We start from the raw sequence: 21,407 nt of genomic DNA on the forward strand, positions 1-21,407 counted from the left end.
GCTGCTGCTTGGACCGGAGTTTATACGCTACTCGAGTCAAAGTATTTTCCAAACGCCATCTCCGTCTTACCTTCTTGCCTGACATTGCTCATTGTGTAGGTACTAATTGCCCCCCCCCTTCCCCCCCCCGAACGCATCAATTATTTCGCTCATGTAATTAATTTTTCTTATTTATGGCACAGCCACGAATTAAGCTGTAATGGAAATATTTGAGATTACTCGTATAACCGAACATTATTTCTACCGTTTGACCTCCTTTTCGAAAAAATGAGTAAAAACGACAAGACTTACCAAATCATACAATCCACCGCTGTATCGAGCGGAAATTCATGGCTTTGAATCTGCATCATCTGCAACATACATAGAGCACATACAAATTTTAGTACTCAATGTTATTGATATTAGTAATCATACAACAAATATTTTTTATACATATGCCATCTGTAATATCAGTACAAACGACAAAATTAATTTAATCAATCGTGTTTTTCATCTCCTGTTACAGGCTGTACAGCAAACAGTGCAACGGACGCAATTCATACCACCGGAATGACACCTATGCCTCATTCTGTCACTCTGCTAGGTGGGAAGATTTACTCCCGATATTTGTCTGTTCGGTACGTAAACTCGACTCACCCGTTTCCCAGTTACAGTTTTTCTTTCTTAATAATTTATTAGATAAATGTATTATCGCTAACATTATTTTTAAAAGCTTTTTTTTATTTCTTCGCATGGAGAGCAAACGAGTATTTATGCGACAGGTATTGTCGATAGTTTTCCCGATAGAGAGAAAAAAAAAAAAAAAAAAAAAGACCAATCGATTTTTGTCTCACGCTCTCCGATGCAAAAAGTGGCGCCCATAGGTATTCTAATGACCGCTGAGAGTCGGAGAGTGGCCATTCCGCCGTGATTGCACTTTACCGGGAGCTTCGCGACCCCATGTGGCACATCTAACTATAGCATTGAAGGCTCGTGCAGGTATGAAATGAAAAAAAAGTAAAATTAAAAAAAAAGGTCACAACAATAATAACCCACGACATGGAAAAGCGGGGACCAGCTTGAGTTTGCCGTATACAATGAAATCCCCGAATATCTTCTTCACAGCAGCGCCCGACCGCGTAGTGGTGCCCTGCGTTGAAATTGAAAAAAATAAAATAAAAGAGAGGAGCAAGTACGCGGTGCTTTACGTTGGGCGAGACGCAAGCCCGTTCCCACGACATCCCATTGCTCCTGAGGTGCTTCTATGGGAACGCGCTGCAACATAGGGGTGAACTCTCACACGTACAAGTATATATATATTCTCCTCGTACTCACGCGCAGTGCGCTCATTCAAACGCCATTGACATACCTACACTCTACTGTACATATATGTATACCTACACCGAGAGCTACCGTAGTTACGCTCTTACACCGACTAAACTCACTTTTATTTGGTTTACGTTGGTATAAGATTTATTTGTGTGTAACTGCAAGTTATATTATGTCTTGACATGTATACCTCTGAGAACATTATAATTTTGCTATTTTATTTTTTTAGCTACCGATTTTCTGGTATATTTTTTCTTTTTAAATTTCATTTCGATAAAAGTGAAACGGCTCAGTGAATTTTAAAATGCGAGGTCCATGACAATGTATGATGTACGTTTATACCTCTCATTACATTTTATCCGTATACACCTATAGTCTTTAACATCACGAACAAGGTTTGTTTGTTTTTTTTTTTTTTTTTTTTTATCAGACTCGTGCAAGTGTGGGTATGTTTTGTGCACATGCCTACAAACAGGTCACAAAGGCTATTCGACAAAAGTGTAAGAGTCTCGAGCTTCTTCGCACCCCCTTCCCACCCTACTTCAAGGGTCGTTGTTCATCTTTCAGAGTTTGAGAAAAGTGACTCGAGACTGAGCTCCAGACGTAGGCTAGACAACTCCATGCCTTTGCATTTTAATAGATCACACTCTTTTGCTCGCTGCATTACCACGTTTTATTTCACATTATTATTTATTTTTTTTTTTTTTTTACTTTTTTTTAATAAGTAACTGAACATTTACATCTTGATGTATTTTCAGATTTTTTGTTTGAAAAACTATCTGTAAGGTTTTTACGTTGACCCATAATATTCTCATAAAAGCTCCGATATTTATATCGAAGCTCTTTGTGTGCTATATCAATTACGTATTAGGTGTAACATGCATCTGCGCACTTGCTACATCATTTTTTTTCTTTTTTATAAATAATTAAACGCTATCTATTAATAACAACGAGTGAGTCGCAGTTTTCATTAAAATTGATCTAGGTAAGGTGAGGAGTGATGTCGGCACTCTTTAGCACTACACAGACACGCGACTTCACGTACATATGTTTATTATTATGTATACCTCGTTTACACCTGCTCATAATTATTATACGGAGCATTGGTAAACTACCTTTGCAAAATTTAACTATTATACTCTTGTTTTTCTTTTAAACAATTTTTACGTAGCCCTAGGCTAGTTGGTAATTTTTTTTCCCAGGCTTAGTAAGTGCACGATAATTTTTAAATAATAAATTTGAAAAAATTCTTCAATTAATGTGGATTTCAGAATTTTTATTATAATATTCCTCTGAGAATAATATCATGTGCGTTGGGAAACAGAGAAAATAAAGTAATTCCAGGCAAATTTGATACTAACTTGACAATTCATGTTAAAAAATTTGATTGTAAAAAGGCGTAGAAAAAAAACGTTAACTTGATTTCTTTGTTTTTTGCTCATCCGAAAAACAATTTCTATCAATAGTTAAAGATAGGTAAGGTTATACATATGAAATGTATGCTTTACAATCAGGGATCAAAGAAACGTAACGTCGCGATGTTTATTTGTATTGCACAAATTAATATCAGCATTTATGGGCCTAGTTATCACGAAATTTGTTTGGACAAATTTATTGGTTTTTAAATCTTCGAAGGAAAGAGATTTTTCATTTCCGAGAAAAATGCTTAAAGATATTTAAGTGTTGGTATATTTTCGCAAAACACCTTTTATTTACCCATGTTTTCAAGTATTTATCCAAAATTGTACAAAACTACAAGCTGCAAAAATATTATCGTTGGTCACGTGATTTATTGTTCAGGTAAGAATTTTGCAATTAGAGCTCCATTCCTGCCTTTGGGGATTGAGCTCACTTATCGACGTGAATTAAAAATGGAACTTTCGTGCGGACATGCAGGTGTGTACTTTTACCAGTACACTTGTTCTACATGTAAGTATACGCGACTCGTGGCCGAGTTTTAAACAGTATACGTGTATCATCAGCCAAGCACAAGGGCCAGTCACGGAAGGATATCATTAAAGTATGTAACATGCATAGCAATGAGACTCGATCAACAGACGTGACCTCGGTCGAGCGCGCACTTGCCATTAAATTCTTTTGCAATGTCAACAACCAAATTTTATTGAAAATTTTTCGTTAAAAAATTCTGGCACTTATACATTTCGTTTTCAACCCGCGACATGATAGTACATACAGAGGGATACTTTACAATGGCCCATCTCGCGAATAAGTATACACAAGTAGCACGTCTTTTATCTTCGATACCATCCCAGAGCCTCTCTTTATCTTTTATTCTTTACGTACGGTGGCACCTTCATGGTGAATACCCGAGTAGGCACGGATGCAATATCGATTCGAGGATTGCGTGATGCCTCGAACCCTTCCGTGTTTTTTCTTTGTGCCGGAATGAATACTCAGGAATTGACCAACTACATTGAAATAGCGCGAGCATGGCTTGGTCAGTCCGTTCCCTTTTCCAACATGTTTGCCGATACAATCACTTGATGATTTTACTTCTCTCACGTTTACTTGACAATCGTTCATGTTTTTATAATTTCCCTCCCCCTCACTATTTTTTGCGTCGACGATGGCGTGCAATTAAATCTACAGCGGTACCTACATGTTATTGCAGTGTAATTTTAAGTTTGTCGTACTTATTTGACCACAAAAAAACAACGAGTCGTGCGATGATATTAATTTACACATGCGTAAGTATACTACATACATAAATACATATACACACTATTATTAACAGGCAATTGATTCAACACGTGGAGGTACAGTAGTGAATGAATAATAAGGTCACAAATTTATTGAATTTCGATTTTTTATTGTGTCGTGTGTGTGTGTGTGTGTGTGCGCGCGCGCAAGTTGTATATACATGCGCATGTCATATCGCACGCACAGTATAGGTATGGCTGATTGCGTTGGCTAAAGGAGGAAAACCCGATCGGATGTAATAAGCTCGGTGGAGCCCCTCTATAGCTCCTGTATGGGTAACTGCATTGTGAGCTCAAAGATCGGCAATCGAACGGCGAAATTGCGTTTGCTGCCGCGCTCGCCGACCTAATGTCATTAGAATATCTTGCGAATAGAGGACGCGCGAGGGTAGGGGGGATGGAGATTGCCAAAACGAAGGAACGTATATGCACATGCGATCGAAAAGGGAGCGAGCGATTCAATTTGTCTGCAGGTTTTCGGAGCTTTCGTTTCCCGTGTACCGGTGCTGGGTTAGATTTTCCCGAGTGAAACCCTCGCGTCAACGAGGAAAAACGGCTCAACGGTACACGGAAACGAGGAAAAGAGAGCCGAAGGGCTCCTCGTGAAGGCATAGGCAGGTACATACGTACATGTATAGGCTTGGAAAAAGTAATGAGAAAAAATGGGGTGCCTCGAATACATCCAATCTGTTTCTTCTCTTTTCGATAATTATATGATGGCTCTCGTGCATTGGTTGTCTGACGAATGTCAAACTCCCTGCATCGCTCCCAGCAATTTGTAGTTCACATCGTAGCTTTGCTTGATAATTTTTTTTTCGCCGAGTACCATATTTGTTTTGACTTTCCTTTGTTGCAAGAAAATTTTTGTACAATCGTCCAGACCTAATTGGCAGTTCTAAATTAATATTTACGTACATCACAAGCGTCTTGTATAAAGATATTTTTAATTCAACCAGCATTTTTCACAATCAACTCTAAGAACCGAGATGTATCGAGTATAATTATGATTTTTACATTTCGTACGGGCGTTTCAATGAATCTAATGATAAGAGATGTGAAAAAATGAAAAGTAGCTGGTGCTAATCAAATGCAAAAAGAGATCCGTTCGAAGCGCTGCACGAGTCCCATCGTCGAGCGCATCGTGGTAGATAAAAACTGAATGGATACAGAGAGATAAATATCAGCATGACCTCGAGGGTGGGCTGTAAAGAAAGCACACGCGTACAACAAACGGTGTGGGGAGGGGGGGGGGCATCATCGAAGCAGCATCCGCGTGCATGTGCAGTGTTTATGTATACACACTGTACGTGCCAATGCCTGTTCATGTATACATATAGGTATACCTGCCACGCGCTATTTTCCGGATCAATACCTAGCTTCTATACATCATATAATATATATGTACACATACGCTTAAATACGTACCTATATCTTTGTGTGCTCATGCGACTGTGCATATCGTGCACACGAGAAGACAAACAAGTGCACCCTGTCAAACTCGCTGTCGCAGTTTAGTTGCACCTACTACTGCAGATCTCCATTCAATTGACTTGTGTTCGTGTTTATATGGCACCTGGCTGTTTGTGTACCCACCCACCCTCGTTTCTCACTTCCGTACAATTCTTTTCGACCTTTTTTTCGTATTTTAAATTTTTTTAATGACCCCCCCCTCCCATCTTCTCACAAACGCTAAACAATCACTGCCCTTTATGACATTAGTATCAAGTTATTTTCACGAATGTATACTTTCGGAATTCTATAGAAAAAAACACAATTTTTTTCCTCGTGACCTACATTGGAGCAAAACTGAAAATATAATATTTGTCCCGACAAATGATATAGTCTACTTAATAACATATTGTGTGATTGTACGTTATCGTAGCAATAGAAGTGTGATGATATTATGAAATAGTCTGTCGGGCACGATACATTTGAAAATTCGGGATCCAAGTATAACAAGTAAATCCGAATATATCAAGAGTTAACTTAATAATGATCAATTTCCTTGTGAACAAGCAACAAGATTTTATTCTTTCAGCTACCAATTTTTTTTTTTTTTTTTTTTTTTTTTTTGTTAAGTAGTAAGAGGATACAAATTTTCTTGCGATTAATGCAGATGTTCTGCAGGAACGAAATTGATACGGTACAAAATGCCGTTTTTTTTAATGTCAAGTACTCGAGCAATGTGACTGTGACTAACGGTACCACGCTATACATGCCCACTTTGTTGTAAGCGGGATACAATCAAATGTATTACGATTGTTTTTTGTTTTTTTTCTCGTATTACCGGGACCGCGCGAACGCATGTCCCGACTGCCAAAAATTATGCGCCCGAGATACCCCTTAAAGAGAGTACTCGCGAGGTTCCGCCACGGCCCGTTGGTGCAATGGGCCGAGGCCTCTCCCCGAAGGAACCGCCTTCGTGATCGCGGTGCATCCTCCGCGCCAAGTAAGTTATGCCGGTCGCACCGATCGCCCTCCACTTTATGCGCTTCATCGGACAAATCTGTTTGGGGATATTGAAAATCAGCTTAAAAAATCGGTCGGCGAACCCTAGCGGCTGCCTTTGAAAAATAATCTTTCGTCGCGTTACTTAATGTTTACCCAAAGGGAACAATCGACGATCAAAGTTTTATATGCATGGCAGTCGCGCGCATCAAGATGATGTATGAGGTTAAGCCCAAATTGACGCGATATTATCGATGAAAAGGTATACCTATAGCACTGGACCTACGTAGCACCTGCATTTATGTAACTGTATGGGTGTTATTAGGTATAACAACAACCACGATGCCCGTCAGACAAATCTCTGAACCTCCATGTTGTATCTATACCTACTAACAATAAATAATTAATAGCCAGATTCGTACTGCGAAAAGTTTTGTGTACGTAATAATACATACATACATATATATACACACACAGTTAATGCCCATGTGTATAATATTGCTTGCAATGCAACGAGACATGCGCACACGTACGCAACAATAACAGTAAGCTTCTGCCTGGAAAATTTCAAAGTGCAGATTTGATCCACCCACCCACGCGTCTCTCGGGTAAGTCCTCATAACCGAGTGCACGTTACAATGCTTACAGCTTAATTATAATTGCATCGATGACGCGTAAATGATATAGGTACTTTGTTGTGATGATATTCGTGGGGATGGCGATGTTGAGGTTCAGATGGTTGATGAGCTAAAATATGTTACAATGAGTGTACTATCGAAAGCATATGTATGTATATGGGTGGAATCGATGAAAATTGATGATGCACGTATATAACTGAAAACAAGAGAAAATGATTGAATTGATAAAAACAGCGTAGTGGGCACAGATTCGAAGAAGAAAGGCTTACACGAAAACGCACAGATCTTTGGACCAAGTGAAAAAAAAGGGGGTGGTGGAAGCATACGGTGAGACCGAGAGTGCTGGAAGCTCCTCAAGGAGGACGTCAGTCATTTTATTAAAAAGAGGTTCGTGTTGGCGCCACGAAGCGAAAATTGCTATAGCTGCAGGTAGATGTGGTAGAGAAGTGCCGCAAGAGGGTGAGCAAGTAGTATGTACCTACCTAGGTTGGCCGTGTACGGTAGAGACGAGAGTTAATTCAAGGTGGGGAAACTGACTAGGGAAGCGTACAGTACTAAGTATATAGGCATGAGAGGCTCTCTCTCTCTCTCACTCTCTCTCTTGCAAAGAGCACGATGGTTTATCTCCAAGTGATTGTCAAATTAATATTACGTGCAAGCTTATATGATGCGCACCGAGTTGTCAGAAATTCGACGGCCTCTGCGATAACTGACATTGGTACACACGTGGCTGGATTGTCAAACGGTACGTATACGTGCACTCCGAAACGCGCATTGCCATACCACACTACAAGTACATTGGAGATTTATAAACGTGTACCGATGCCGAAACAAAGCGGATTGGCATCTTTTTTTCTTTTTTTTTTTCGTCTTTAAAAAAGGAAAAAAAGGAAAAAAAAGATCAGTGAGAATGGATCTGCGGGTCTGTTAAACTTGCAATTGTTTGTATAAGCAGCGGTGGCCGTGGCTTTGAGCGCTAAAAAAATAAGCTCAACACCACCGACTCTTGACGTCAGCACGAAAATCCGCCGAGTTTTCGTATTTCTCGATAACACATTTATGTAGGTATACGTATCTAGCCGTCCTCCACTGCCCTCTCTCTCACTTTGACTCTCTGATGCAGGATCAAGGTCGGCGATACCGCAGAGCAATACCAAGAGAGAGAGAGAGAGAGAGAGAGTCACCGCTATAATGTACCTATGTAGGTATACTTTACCTAATGCCAACCAGTGTTGTTACCTATGTATATTTAGTAGTGGTAGGTATTATTATTATTATTATTATTATTGTTACTGTACGCGTATGTAAGGTATACCAAAGTACTGTCCGTGCCGCGCCGTGTTCACGAAACTGGAACGATAACTCTGGCGCGGCGGTATCCATGCACAAAGTATTACATGGTATACACTCAGGTACACTGTAGTTACTAGTTAGGTAGGGTAATACACTATTGGCGATTTGAGTGATTAAATTACAACAGGCAAATCGAGACAAATAAAGGGCAGTCGGGGGTTTACCTATAAACCGCGTTGTAATAATTTTATTTGACGTTGCAGCTGTAGTGTGGAGATTACCTATTACAGGTTAATTTTAATTCACAAGCAAGTGGGTACGCAATACCCGGACGAGGAGGAGCATTGGAGAGGAGTTGGTGGGCCTGCAATATCACCACCTCGAGTCCGCGAATTTCGAATGACCTGGTTGTCGCTCGTCCTTTTTATCTCGCTGACGCCTCTACGCGTGTGATGGGGGCCGCGCGCAATCGATAAGCTCCCTCCTATCCCCCCCCCTTTTTTTTTCTCGCCCTTCCTACCGCAGGTGTTACACCTACGACGTGTGGTGGTACCAATCACTCGGTCCGGCGTATAAGCTGATATAAGGTATGCATGCACGGCTCTCTGTTGTACTCGTTGCTCGCTCGAGCACAAAAATGCGCAGGTGTATAACTAGCGCGGGTGGGCCACAACAACAACAACAACGACTCACCTACTCCCGGACTCCTGGGCGAAGACGACCAATTTGTCGTGGTTCTCCTCCTCCTCGTCGTAGTCGTCGTTGTCGTTGTCTTAAATATAGGTGGACTCCTTGCTTGTTTGCTCGCTCACTCGCCGACCGACTCCCACTGCCGCGGCGACGACGATGGTCCCGCATCCGTGGACATCCCCGGAGCGCATGCGTTCGGACCTCCACGGGCGAGAGAAAGAAAGCGAGGGGCCAAGGAGAGGAGGAGGAGCGCACGCGTATCAATCTCGCGCTCCCGTTGTGTCCGTATATCGGCTATCTTGTTCTTACCTTTTTCGCTTTTTTCCTCGACAACCACACGTAAGTAGGCGGGTTTAGGTGTACCTGCGGGCTTGCGTTACATTCTCTCTTCCGAGCCCAATAAGTGAGCCACCCGTGCTTTTTTGGCCCGCGTCTCGCGGATGCTGAGAGCTTTCTTTTCCGTACATCATATACCTTCGCTTATACAATAAATGGACACCAGGCACGTCTCCACATTCATTTTCACCACCACTGACACGTGTCATTGTTTTCCCGTATAGCAAGCAGGTACCTCCTTGGCGCACTAACTTACGAGTATGAAAACCCGTCCCACCAATTTTTAACGTATACGAAAATAATGTTATGTGATGATGATGATGATGATGATGATACGTGTGTTATATACATCATTCGTTTGTTTTACCGACACCTCCTACAATGTTGTAAGCCCGCAGTTGGCCATTTTCTATTCATTTTATTGACTTTATTTTATTCATTTGTGTACATGTATAGGCTTTTACGCAATACTTGCTTTTTTCCCCTAAAACTTCTGCTCGAGCTTCCTTTTACGGAATTATCTATAGCTTATATAATGTTAACTGTAAATGTACAAACATGAGCCTCGTATGTGTTTTTAGTAACATTTATTTCACATCGTTATTTACAATCTTTCAAATAGTTTTTTTTTTTTTTTTTTTTCTTCTTTTTCTTTATATTTGTAGAATATTTTCAGTAAGGCTCAGGAACCGGGATGTTGGTACTTGGGGCCTCGAGCATTTGGCGTAACAGAACGCTGATTTCCTAAAAATGTAAAGATTGCAATTATTGATAATAAATAGTTCGTAATATACACGTTTTACATATGTTTACTATTCGCGTCATGCAAGCCGACGAGCCATGTCCAGTAATGGTAATGATATACTCGGTATACTTGGGTACTCATCCATTTTATTCAATAATACACGTGCTCGAGTTATGTCTGATTAATGTTATATGTTATAGACACAAGTAGGTACCCAAGTATCGAGTCGCGAGATTTGATTAGGTTTGGTACGACGAGAGAAAAAAATGTTTGTTTGCCGGGCCGCGGTGTCCTTTGGAGACAACATTTTGCGAGAGAGGAGTGCAAAAGTAGCGGTGGCGTGGCGATGGCTTTGCTCACTTGCTCGCGTTGAAGCCGCAACCGATCGACGAGCGGCTCGGCGGCTTCTTGGCTCGACTCGTCGACGCCGGCCCCGGGCTCCCCGGAGTCCTGGGGGAAGCGGGTCACGTAGATCTGCCCGATGGCGTCCAAAGTCGTGGTGGGCTTTCCAACGGAGTACCCCAGATCTATCGCGTCGAAGGAGTCGCTGCCCGCGACCACCGAAAGCGGCTTCTCGTAGTCCGTCACGCTCGCCCTTCTGCAGTACATACAAACGGCTTTTCTCACATCTCTGGACGAGGTATCATAATATTATAATCACAGCAGGTGTAAGCATGGTTCATTTCACTATCGGCCAAAGCGGCTATTGCGGAGAACGGAAATTAATTCAAATGAATCGCTGGAGGAGTAGGGGTCTTACGCGACTTGGCCCCGGAATCCGTACTGCGAGAGCAGCTCTTTGGTCTTGCGCAGCAGGTGAGCGTCCTTGGCCGAGTGGTAGTGCAGACCCGCGCCCAACGTGTGAGCGGTCGCTCTTAGTACTTGGCCCACGAGCTCGCGGTCGTCGACGTGCAACTCTCGGAACGCGTCGTACTTGCCCCCGATCAGGCACACCTTCATTGGGAACAGATCGGCCGTCGGCTCTTTTAATGTCTTTTTCTTCTGCTCCAGCATTTCCCGCACCAATTCGTCCGAGTAGCTTATTTTCATGGCCTTCCTGCACAAGTTTTTTCATTTCCTTTTATAACATTAATTTTTTTTTTTTTTCTGCCCAATTTCACCTTCGCCTGGAGGTTAATTAATGCATATACCCCCCCCTTTGTTATACCTTATACAACAGACAAAGGCATGCCAAGTTGTCGATTTTATAAATACGAAATTATTTCATTAGCTCAGAAAAGTCAATGAGTCGAAAAAAAAAAAAAATTGTATACTCTATGAGCCCTGATCGTACGCAATTTTGTTTTCGAGAAAACCTTAAATGAAATTTTGGTTTGGATTTTTTTTCTCTTTTCTATAACAAATTTTTCCCTTTTTTAGTAACAACCAATGCGTGCGTAGGAGTGCCTCACATTTTTGTTAGAGCACGATGCAACCACTTATAAATCATCTGTTTTTGATGTAAAACGATTTTTTTTATCTAGCATGGGGGTGAGCCGAGACGCTCACAAGCTGTGTGTACGTGAAAATGCATCCATGTATGTACGATATATATATAAGTTTCAAGTAACTGAAGTAACCCGGAGTGACCTAGAAATATTAGTACCATTCAGTTATGCTACTGAGACTTTTCTCAAATGTCGACATTTTTGGCCTGAAAACCGTCAAGAACCTAAAATAGCTGTATCTTTCATACATAATCCATATTTCAAGAAAATTACTACGATTCGGGATCAGTGAATTTCATGAATTTTTTTTTTCACCTTCGGTCTTCGAGACCTCCTCACTTTTCAACTTGAACCTGTATGTCCTAGATATATCTACAGCATTTGTATATGCTCAGATGTCAATATTTTTTCCATAAAAAAAGTCATTTTTTTTAACAAACAAGCAGATATATTTATGCATACATCAAACAATAAAATTAAATATTACAAAACTTTTTTCACCCAGTTTCTAACGACTCCTGAAAATTTTTACTACAAATAAAATATACTAATCACGAAAAATTGAGTATTGCTTTGCATTATTTGCAAAAGTGCAATCGTATTGAACTTTGTATTACTCTTTGATCGGAAGACAATTTCGACATTAGAACGAAGACTGCGTTTTCGTATAATGCTAATTAGTTAAATTTAATGCTAGAAATATTTTTAGGGCATTTTGCATTGAACTTTCAAAAGGGAGGAAATTTTAGAAATCGACAGTTTAAAAAAAATTTGATAAAATTAACTGATCACAAATCATCGTCTTATTTTTGATATTTGTATTATTTACGAAGATAAGTACAGCCATTTGAAAATCTGGATTTTTTTTCAAGCCCATCATTTTGACCTCAGAGATGAATTTTTGCCTTCTATGGGTTCTGCAAAGTAAAATTTACTGTTTCATTATTTTTAAAGATATCAGAAAAAAATAAAAAATGTCTTTATTTTGTAATCACGGAATATTGGCATAAAATAATGCTACGAATATTTTTTGTCCATTTATAATTGAATTGAGAACAATGAAGAGGTCCCAAAGATCAACCGATTACGAGTCTTTTTTTTTATATCTGCATGATTTGCAACGATGCACTTATTGTGCGGTAGTTTACACATACAGGGATTTTTTCACAAAAACTTTGAAACTTATAATAAGATGTAAGGACTGTTTTTACAATTTGCTTGGTAATCTTACGTCTTTGAAACAGTATTTTCAACTATTTATCACAAATAACACGTAAAAAATCATCAATAGTTTGTTGGATATATCAAGAATTTGTGATTTTAGGCACGTAATTAATATTATTGGTATAACTTCTCCCCAAAAAAACTTTATCCACTTTCCCACCAAGTCAAACAATGTATGAGAGTAAAGGTGGATAGGCTGTAATTGCAGTTGTAATTACACGAGCTTATGTAGATAATTGGATTTTTGTTATACTACGTGTACTAGAGCAATCGATCGAGGAGTAACACCTTAGAGCGTCGAGGCACTCTTCCAAGGAATTCCAAAGGATTTCCGGCTTACTTAGATCAAGCACTATCAGGATCGTTGTGTGATACGGCGAATGACTGAGGGCAGAGCCTGACATTGCAGTTGCCACCAAGGACGATGTCAGATGACCGATTTCCCACACGTGCACCACATCCTTTATCTAAATTATTACGAACATTTTGAACATTTGCTGCTTTCATTTTGTAAGGTGGATTTCAAAGTAACTCCTGTTATAATTAATTCTCATTGAACACTCACTAAACTTTTTCCAGCTTTTCTCCCATAAGAATAATCCATGGCAAGGGTTGCCTTGGGTGTATCTTCTTTTTCTAAAAATCTGTATATCATAGTCGTTTTTCCCTGTGCAATAATTTTAGTTTTTTTAATAAAACAAGCTTTTTGTCTTTTGGTATAAGTACTTGCCACTTCTTTACTTCCAACGATGATGAGTGACTTTTCGTGACTTTCAGTGGGATTAGTTTTTCTTCGTTTTTCTTCTTCTGTGGCAATTTTCAAGGCTAACTCTCTGGTATTCTCTTGATTTCTATAATTATTTCGAGAATATTTCAAAATTTCCTGATGGCTACCAATTTATTTTTCATAAAAACTAACTATTTAAGTTGATTGTATTTTATAAGAAGACACTAAAAGAAAGAAAATGTTCAAAGAAGAGGAGAAATTTACTTGTAACTAGCAAATAATGTATTCATATTCAATTCAATGATGAATAACCAAAATATTTACAACATATGTTAAAAGTCTATTTAATTACTACTTACACTACTTTGCCAGACATGTCAGAAACAAAAAATAAAGTCAGGTGCAGAGAAATAACAAAACATAAAAGCCAACAATACAATAGCACTTGCAAGATAAAAGTGGTACATCCATCTGTTTTCATGTTTGTCGTCATAGCAACTCTATCCTCCTATTCACGCTCCAAATAAAATTTGTTAAATAAGAATTTTACAAGATGTAATGTCTCTTTCATAATAATACTTTTTTATCTATAGAAATGTATATACATTAATAACGTAACAATAAACAATCTTTAACAAAAGATTTAGTAAAATATGGAAAAACTTGACTAGATTTTTTTTTTTTTTTTTTTTTTTTTTTTTTTTTTTTTTTTTAAGTGATATATAACTCAAACCCAGGTAAACATTGTATGAATTGTGACTCTTGCGTGTCTATCATGCATTATAAATATAATAAAATTTTTGGCAACATACAAATTGCTTTACAAAAAGCTTTTTTCTGTGATTATGTTTGACTCAGACATTTTTAGTAGGACAGCTTGCATGATAGTAATTTAATTAAAAAATGTATCAGTCTTTTTAAGAATCTGTGGTGAGATCCTGCGATGACTTTATAATAACAATATTCTATTTACAACAAAATACAATTTAAATTTTCAGAAAAATAATTTCGTACATTCCAAAGCAATTTTAGATGACACTTTACTTCGGATAACCCCATAAGTTGTTAACATTAGTATTTTTGAACCGGTTAATATTCGCATTCGATTTATATTACTATTTACACCTCAGGATTGAGCAAAAAAAAATGAACGCATGAAAAACAAACTTTAACTCTACGAAGCATATAAAAATAATTTGACAGCATATAATTGATAAAAAATGTCACGTCTGAGGTGAACGATAGTGACAAAATTCTGATTATAAAATTTGAACTACGAACTCTCTCCTATATTTACAAGTCAAATCAACATACTGCGAAACAAACTATAAATCATAGCAAAAAACGGCCAGTGGCAGTAAATAGATTTTGTATCCTCACTATATATGTTATTTTTAAAATCACCAATCTTAATAAGTATGGCCTAGTATATAGCGATTAAACACTTTTATTGGTTATTTGCACTTTTTGGTCCAACCATTACCTCGTCATATGAATTTTAATTCTGGTCGTATCAGTCTATTTTTTATTAATTTGAAAATCGTGATATTTGCTTATATTTACTCATTAAAACAACGTGAATTACTTTTTTTCGCGCTGTAGACATGTATGTAAGGCAAATAAAATCAGAACACCAATAACTTCCCAGTGCTTTGGAATACAGAATTAGTACTATTTCGTTTGCAATACGTTGCAGGGCACATGATAGACATGGAAAACAATGCCATTGGTCAGCTGTACCTGTGGTGCTTGATTGCATCGATAATACAATACACAACACGCTCTGCATGTTATCTAGTCCAAACGTCATCGAGACAATCATTGCCCAACTCCTCTATGGGAAAAACTTTGAGGTTTCTTAATGTCTCCAGGTAGAATGTGAGCTCGGAAGTAACAACGCCATGTTGGGGACCACCGTTGTTGACAATGTTCATTTTTACCAGCTGTTCCTTAAGCTTTTCTTTGAAAGACGTGTTCACCGTTCTATAGAGCGCTTGGACCTCGTCGTTCGGCAGAATGCCAGATACCGCTTCGTGTAGTTTAACCAAGTGCCTGTCAATGGATTGATGCATAATTAGCTCTTGCTGATAAGTAATGTTGATATTACTGCAATAATGATGAGTTCTGGCGACTCAAGCATTGCAATTTTAATATCATGAGTAGTAATTTGTGTGTGTATGTGTGTTCGTGATGAAGGAAAGAAATTAACACAAACCTTGAAATATTTCTAAACGATTGGGATGGCACAGGTGGCTTGGCAGCCCAACTAGAAATTTGACCTCCCAAAAGATTATCAACAATAGTTAATATCTTTCCATCTATCTCGAGAATGTGAGATCGAATATCGCGCTCTACAGTATCGAGTAATGCAACTCCTCCGCTCGTGGCTGGCATGCCTGCGACGCTGTGATAACAGCTCTGTTCTGCTAAAGCTTGATGTGAAATTGTATTTTTACTTGAGCAATTCTCACTTTTATATTGTTATTGCTAGTACTTTAATAACTTGAGCATTGCAAGCATACCTTGAAAATGAGCTTTAACAAAAGGCATTAGCCATAGTACTAGTTTTAAGCTTCGTGCAGCCAAGACAAGTATTGTACTGGTGATAGTCTTGAGTCCGGCAACCTGCATAGCGCCAGCACCTAATACAAGTTGACAGCAACGAGAATTGTAATGACGCAGCAATTCGGCAAGTTGACGACCAATCATTCCAGACAAGGCTGACAGTTCACTACCAGTTCTGCAATTGCACAATCATGCTGATATATGTATACACACACGCGTCTATTCAAATCGTATTATCGTAATGGAATGTATCGCTCACCTGCAGTACTCGTGGATGATTTGAATTAATATTAAAACAGCCCAAACGATGGCATATTTTTCATCCCCTATACATATTACATTGGCAATTTTATCACTGTTGATAATATCTTCTTTACCCAGTTCGTATGGAAAACTTTCATTTTTATAAACGTAAGTCACCAGTGCCTGATACTTGGGAGGAACATCGGCTTGTTTCCACCGTTCCGAGTCAAGTATGTGACTCAATGTTATTTTTCGTTCCGTATGGAATTTTTGTACAAATTTACTCGCTTGTGCCTGTAAAAATAACAATATCGATCATCAAATTGATTATTGATGTAAAATGTTGAAAAAAAAAAAAAAATTTGTTTATTGAACCTTGAAAGCGGAACGAAGGGCTATGCACTGTTTTCCACACAATTTTTCACATGTGTCCGTAAAGTTATCGACAATATTCGCCAATTTGCAAACTTGCGAGGTAGATGCTGTTTCACTTAACCAAGACTTATCGTTCCAGCTCAACGAATCTTTATCAAATTTACTGAAAGATCCATCGATGGAACCCTTATCTTTATCACTGTCAGAGGGACTTGCAGAAACAAGATTTCCCAATCTTTCATGGCAGTAATCGCATATGGAAATCAACGAATCTGATAATTTTGTTGTCACGCGCGTATGATCTACATCCGATAACAGCTGATCTATCAATGACTCATTGGATCTTTCTGATGACGATTTCCCTGCTGCCAAATCTGCCGTATCTTTTATGACGTTATGTACCGTCTGTGAATAAAAAAAAAATAAAAAAAAAGTTGCTGTAACCAAAGAACAATGTTGAAATTCGTAATGGTGCTTAAAACGTTTGGCCACCTTAATTCGATGCAAAAGCGATGTCAAAGAATGTATCGTATTGTCTAATAGTTTTAATCGCTCGTTGAGAGGGAGACCGCCAACTTCTAAAGCTGCCGCTTGTTGATCGCTACAACAGTCGCTATCAGCTAAAGACTCGATGACACGTTGTTTTGTTATTGCTCTAACAGTTGTCATTGCCTCCTCTTTATAAATATCTATAAACTGAAAGTGTTTTTGGCGCAAAAGTCCTGATATGATGGATACCAGTTTATCCTGTAAACAAATGTAGAATGGAATTTTCAATAATTTGAAAAGAGATTTTTTTTTTTTTTTAATTATAAACTCACTCCATCCAGCACAGTATTATCACTTGACAAAGGTCGATTTAAATCTGCCGTCGCATACCTCTCGAACTCGGTATATAACATCTTATTTATGAGTTTCTCCATTTCTGACAATTGTGACCCCAAGTGCCTAAAAAATGATTTACAATTATATATTTAAATCGGATTAGTTTTTCAAAAACATAAATAATGTAGCACTACCGAAAACTGTGAATTCCATTCAACTCTTGCAACGATATTTCTTGAGTCGTAGAAATAACATCCAATGCGGCGACGTAATCTGGCGTTGACAGCAATGACTGAATCATTGGTTGACTTTGATGAACTGTTGCTATGAGTTTTAATTTTTCTTGCACTAATAAATGATTACACCTCAAGCGCTCCAATCTGAGCAAAAAAATATAGCATTTAAGTATATTATTGGGGGCAGGACATTTTATTAAAAACACCCATTGAAACTTACCTCAAAACTTGAAATGAATTTTTGACAAGCTTATTATCAATTTCATTAATGTTTTTTCGCAGAGCTTTCAAGATTGTAATAGTTTGTGTCAATTGCTCCATCAATACATCATGCGAAGTCATAGCATGAAAAAAAGCTTGAGATTTAGATGCTACTTGTTCCGCAATTCTAACTTCGACAATGTCCAAATAATGGGTCAGCTGAAAAAAAAAAATCATGTTATTTGGCCACAATCAAAATTAATATGAATAATTGAATTGTTTACTTTTTCTTGCATTTGCTTAACATTTGACACGATATTTCTTCCCTCGCCAAGTAGGCCTTCTTTTGAAAAAGCAAAAACTTGATCAAAGTTTTCCTTTTTGGAAAGTTCCAAATTAGGATTAAGAAATATTTTTGGTATATTACTCAAGTCAAATTGCGAATGTTCTGTAACGAATATTTTAAAACATTAATTAATTTGGATCTCGATTGGTAAATTATAAAAGTTGAAAATATAATTGTAAAAAGTGTTTAAGTACCAATGGGACCATTACTACTGCTGATAGCTCTGACTTTCCTGAGATTTGGAAAGTTCTGTAGTAACTTGTAGGATGAAGTGGAAGGAAGATTTGAGATGGAATTGAGACGCGTGTGCTTTCTATATCTCTGAAAAAAAAAACGATGTTTGTCATGTGTTAAGTGGAGATTAGAAGAAAAAAATGGTAAAAAAAAAAAAAAAAAAAAAAAAGTTGAGTTGAAAGTGATTTGGTTTGCTAACTTTGGCAATCCTTTTTAAATAGGATTCTAGATGCTGCACTGTTATTTCAGGCAGGTAAGGGCACTTAGGGATGTCGACTTTCTCGACAAAGGAGTCGCCCCAGGTCTTGGTGAGGAAATTGCTTTGTTTGCCTCGATTAGGATCGTTGAGCACAGCAGGTAGATTTTGGGCAGCCGAGTATACCGTCCAAGAAACAGGGATGCCCGATACCGCCGAACTGACACCGCTGGCCAGCAATAACTGACCATTGCTTTTTTTTTGCTGCTGCTGCATCGTCGCCGCGTGCTTCACGGCATGGGCTACGTAATCCTTGTCGGAAACACCTTCAACTGGAAGACTCGAGCACACGCCGTTGTAACCATACCGGCAGACGAAGGAGCCTCCCTCCTGACTGCAGTGTTGCACGCGCAGGTGTCTACAAGCATCATTAATACATATATATGTATTGAAGTGCAAAAGACAAAGTATTTTTTACGTTTTTCACATGTTTGTATACTATGAGAGTGGGCCTGTTGCTGTCTGTTTACATCATTTTTTATAGATAGGTCTGTCCATACTTACAACCTATGTTTAGCAGTAACATGACATTCGAGTGTATATACTTTTAAGAGCTTCTATAATTATATTATGTAGCTAGTAATGTGATTGATGAAATCAATAAATATAACAAAAATAACGTATGGGCCGTGTAAGTAATATGCACTGTATGGAATGTCTGTATACCTATAGTGGAGCAGCAGACAGACAATTGCATGGCAATTAAATTGGAGCTTATAAGTATCAATGATGCATTCCGAATCTAAAATTGTCGTGATGCCAAGTATATGCATATATAAGCCTATGTTTGTAAAGTTTACATGCAGAGGAGACGATGGTAGATGAGGTTGCAGAGGATAATTTTGAAAATTGAGTAGGCACCTACCTATTTTATATATGAGAAAAGGAAAAGAGTGGCGTGGTTCCTCGTCGACGTAAGCATCAGCACCAGCAACAATAACAGCAGAGCAAGCAGCAAGCATACCGCTCACCAATAATTCAATGAACTGGATGAAATCAACCATGTAATTACTCCAATATTGAGAGCAAGAAGTGAGTAAAGTGAAATGAAATGAAATAGAATAAAGAGCAGGCTTGACCGAATGTTTCAGTAATGATATAAAGCTAATAAATTAAATATGCTACTTGGTGCTGGTGTGTGTACTTATGTGTAGGTAGGAGTGTTACTTGCGTGTTGGCAGTATAAGCTAAGTATATGTTTACTTATAAACTCACCTGATGAAATCATTGATGTGTTTGAAGGTGAGGTTATCGCAGTGCTCGCAGGTTACCTGCTGCAGGCCAGTCGCAGGTGCAGGTAATTCTGTAGCGGATGTCAACGCAAACACCCTGCTGGCCTGCATGTTTTTAGCCCATATACAATATGTATATTTTTAATGCTATTTGTGCTGTCGTGATATTGTGCACTGCTGCAGGCATGCAGCACAAATTGTGGGGAGACACCACACACCCCAGCTGTTGAAGAGTTTAACACTGTTCACTACTTGCTTAACTGAAGTTAATACATAACTAAACAATGTCTGATTGTCTGAATCATGGCTATAGCGATTTAACTATTTGATTACATATACCTTAAATATATTACTGTATACCCATGTAAGTGTATATGTTACACTTGGTAATGAGGTCTGTGTTCCGCGATGCACCATTGCATGGGTCGTCGTCTGCTCGCGTGCTCGCTTCGAGCTATATACATGACTAAATCCATAAAAACATCCCGTTTTCGTTCCCCATTTTAATAAAAAAAAAACCCTTGAAACTGGGCTCATTTTACTCATAATAATGTCGTGTTCTATGAGAAAAAAAATTTTGAACACGGGTTTTAGTGAGGGTGACACGTTTTTTCTGACATTTACGTGGAAACTGCTACGTGAAACCCGTGTTGAAAAAATTGTTTTTCTCACAGTACATGGCACTACGAGTAAAATGAGCTCAGTTTCAAGGTTTTTTTTTTTTTTTTTTTTTTTCATTACAGTGGGGAACAAAAAGGGGATGTTTTTGTGGATTTTCTCTATACATGCATATGCAAGTCATAATACGTTCTATATGCAAGAAGTTCCGCGCGATAATCAGCCAATAGCGGCAGTACTCACTTAATTCACTCTGTTTAAAAATGACCAACATCAATGAATCACGTAGAATTTTTTAAACAAGAGTTACGTTACTACTTTCCCTACCAGTGGAGTTGTGACATACTATCGGACAGAAAATCTTGGATAAGTACTAAAAAGTTGAACTTGTTTCGATAAATTGTTTTTTGTTTTGTTGATATTGTTGATGGTTTTTTTTGTAAACCTTAAAACAAAGAGTTAAGCAATAATTGTTTGATAATTATTAAAAGTATTGTTTTTCTTCGAAATGAGACATGTAGGTGCATGCAGTATACCTAATGACCTGCATTTAGAACGAAATGATAATAGAATTAGAATTGAAAACACATGGGTTATTGGTACAAGTAATTTTATGAATGAGCAAAAATTTCCAAGCATATGCGTAAAATTTGGACACGATAGCGTGTTGGCCTTGATAATGTCAAGTAACCCGCGAGT

General features: G+C 38.3%; 2 protein-coding genes and 1 pseudogene across 2 annotated transcripts; all 3 read right to left on the reverse strand.

The window, feature by feature from the left end:
* Window positions 1-6,314: 6,314 nt before the first annotated feature.
* On the reverse strand, window positions 6,315-6,485 carry LOC111643979 (U1 spliceosomal RNA; annotated as a pseudogene).
* Window positions 6,486-10,105: 3,620 nt separating this feature from the next.
* On the reverse strand, window positions 10,106-13,953 carry LOC106645015 (cytoplasmic dynein 2 light intermediate chain 1). Its single transcript, XM_014360762.3, has 7 exons — window positions 13,937-13,953; window positions 13,581-13,701; window positions 13,416-13,517; window positions 13,139-13,317; window positions 10,939-11,235; window positions 10,539-10,776; window positions 10,106-10,177 (listed from the first exon to the last, which is right to left on the reverse strand). Exons 1-7 carry the CDS (start codon window positions 13,951-13,953, stop codon window positions 10,106-10,108), a joined length of 1,026 nt encoding a protein of 341 aa, XP_014216248.2.
* Window positions 13,954-14,319: 366 nt separating this feature from the next.
* On the reverse strand, window positions 14,320-20,492 carry scat (VPS54 subunit of GARP complex scat). The gene is made up of 13 exons (XM_014360742.3): window positions 20,074-20,492; window positions 18,802-19,216; window positions 18,563-18,689; window positions 18,307-18,470; window positions 18,042-18,241; window positions 17,780-17,965; window positions 17,582-17,708; window positions 17,253-17,507; window positions 16,761-17,165; window positions 16,402-16,679; window positions 16,100-16,317; window positions 15,793-16,009; window positions 14,320-15,629 (listed from the first exon to the last, which is right to left on the reverse strand). The coding sequence occupies exons 1-13, from the start codon at window positions 20,199-20,201 to the stop codon at window positions 15,368-15,370; spliced, it is 2,982 nt and encodes a 993-aa protein (XP_014216228.2). The 5' UTR covers window positions 20,202-20,492; the 3' UTR covers window positions 14,320-15,367.
* Between the last annotated feature and the right edge of the window lie 915 nt (window positions 20,493-21,407).

Source organism: Copidosoma floridanum, unplaced genomic scaffold (assembly GCF_036245765.1).
Source record: "Copidosoma floridanum isolate Cflo_tuat_1 unplaced genomic scaffold, Cflo_Japanese_pri ptg000001l, whole genome shotgun sequence".
In the NCBI taxonomy this organism is placed as follows: domain Eukaryota; kingdom Metazoa; phylum Arthropoda; class Insecta; order Hymenoptera; family Encyrtidae; genus Copidosoma; species Copidosoma floridanum.

What these genes read in the sequence shown, in the direction of transcription:
- LOC106645015 (XM_014360762.3), bottom strand. An exon ending in GAGTGCCTCGACGCTCTAAG is followed by an intron (nt 11,236 to 13,138) that starts GTGTTACTCCTC and finishes AAACTTGTGCAG; the next exon opens with GAAGGCCATGAAAATAAGCT. An exon ending in GGATTCCGGGGCCAAGTCGC is followed by an intron (nt 10,777 to 10,938) that starts GTAAGACCCCTA and finishes TATGTACTGCAG; the next exon opens with AAGGGCGAGCGTGACGGACT.
- scat (XM_014360742.3), bottom strand. Translation starts at nt 20,201, where the DNA reads ATGCAGGCCAGCAGGGTGTTTGCGTTGACATCCGCTACAGAATTACCT. An exon ending in ATAATACTGTGCTGGATGGA is followed by an intron (nt 17,508 to 17,581) that starts GTGAGTTTATAA and finishes ATTTGTTTACAG; the next exon opens with GATAAACTGGTATCCATCAT. An exon ending in TGTTAAAGCTCATTTTCAAG is followed by an intron (nt 16,010 to 16,099) that starts GTATGCTTGCAA and finishes TTTCACATCAAG; the next exon opens with CTTTAGCAGAACAGAGCTGT.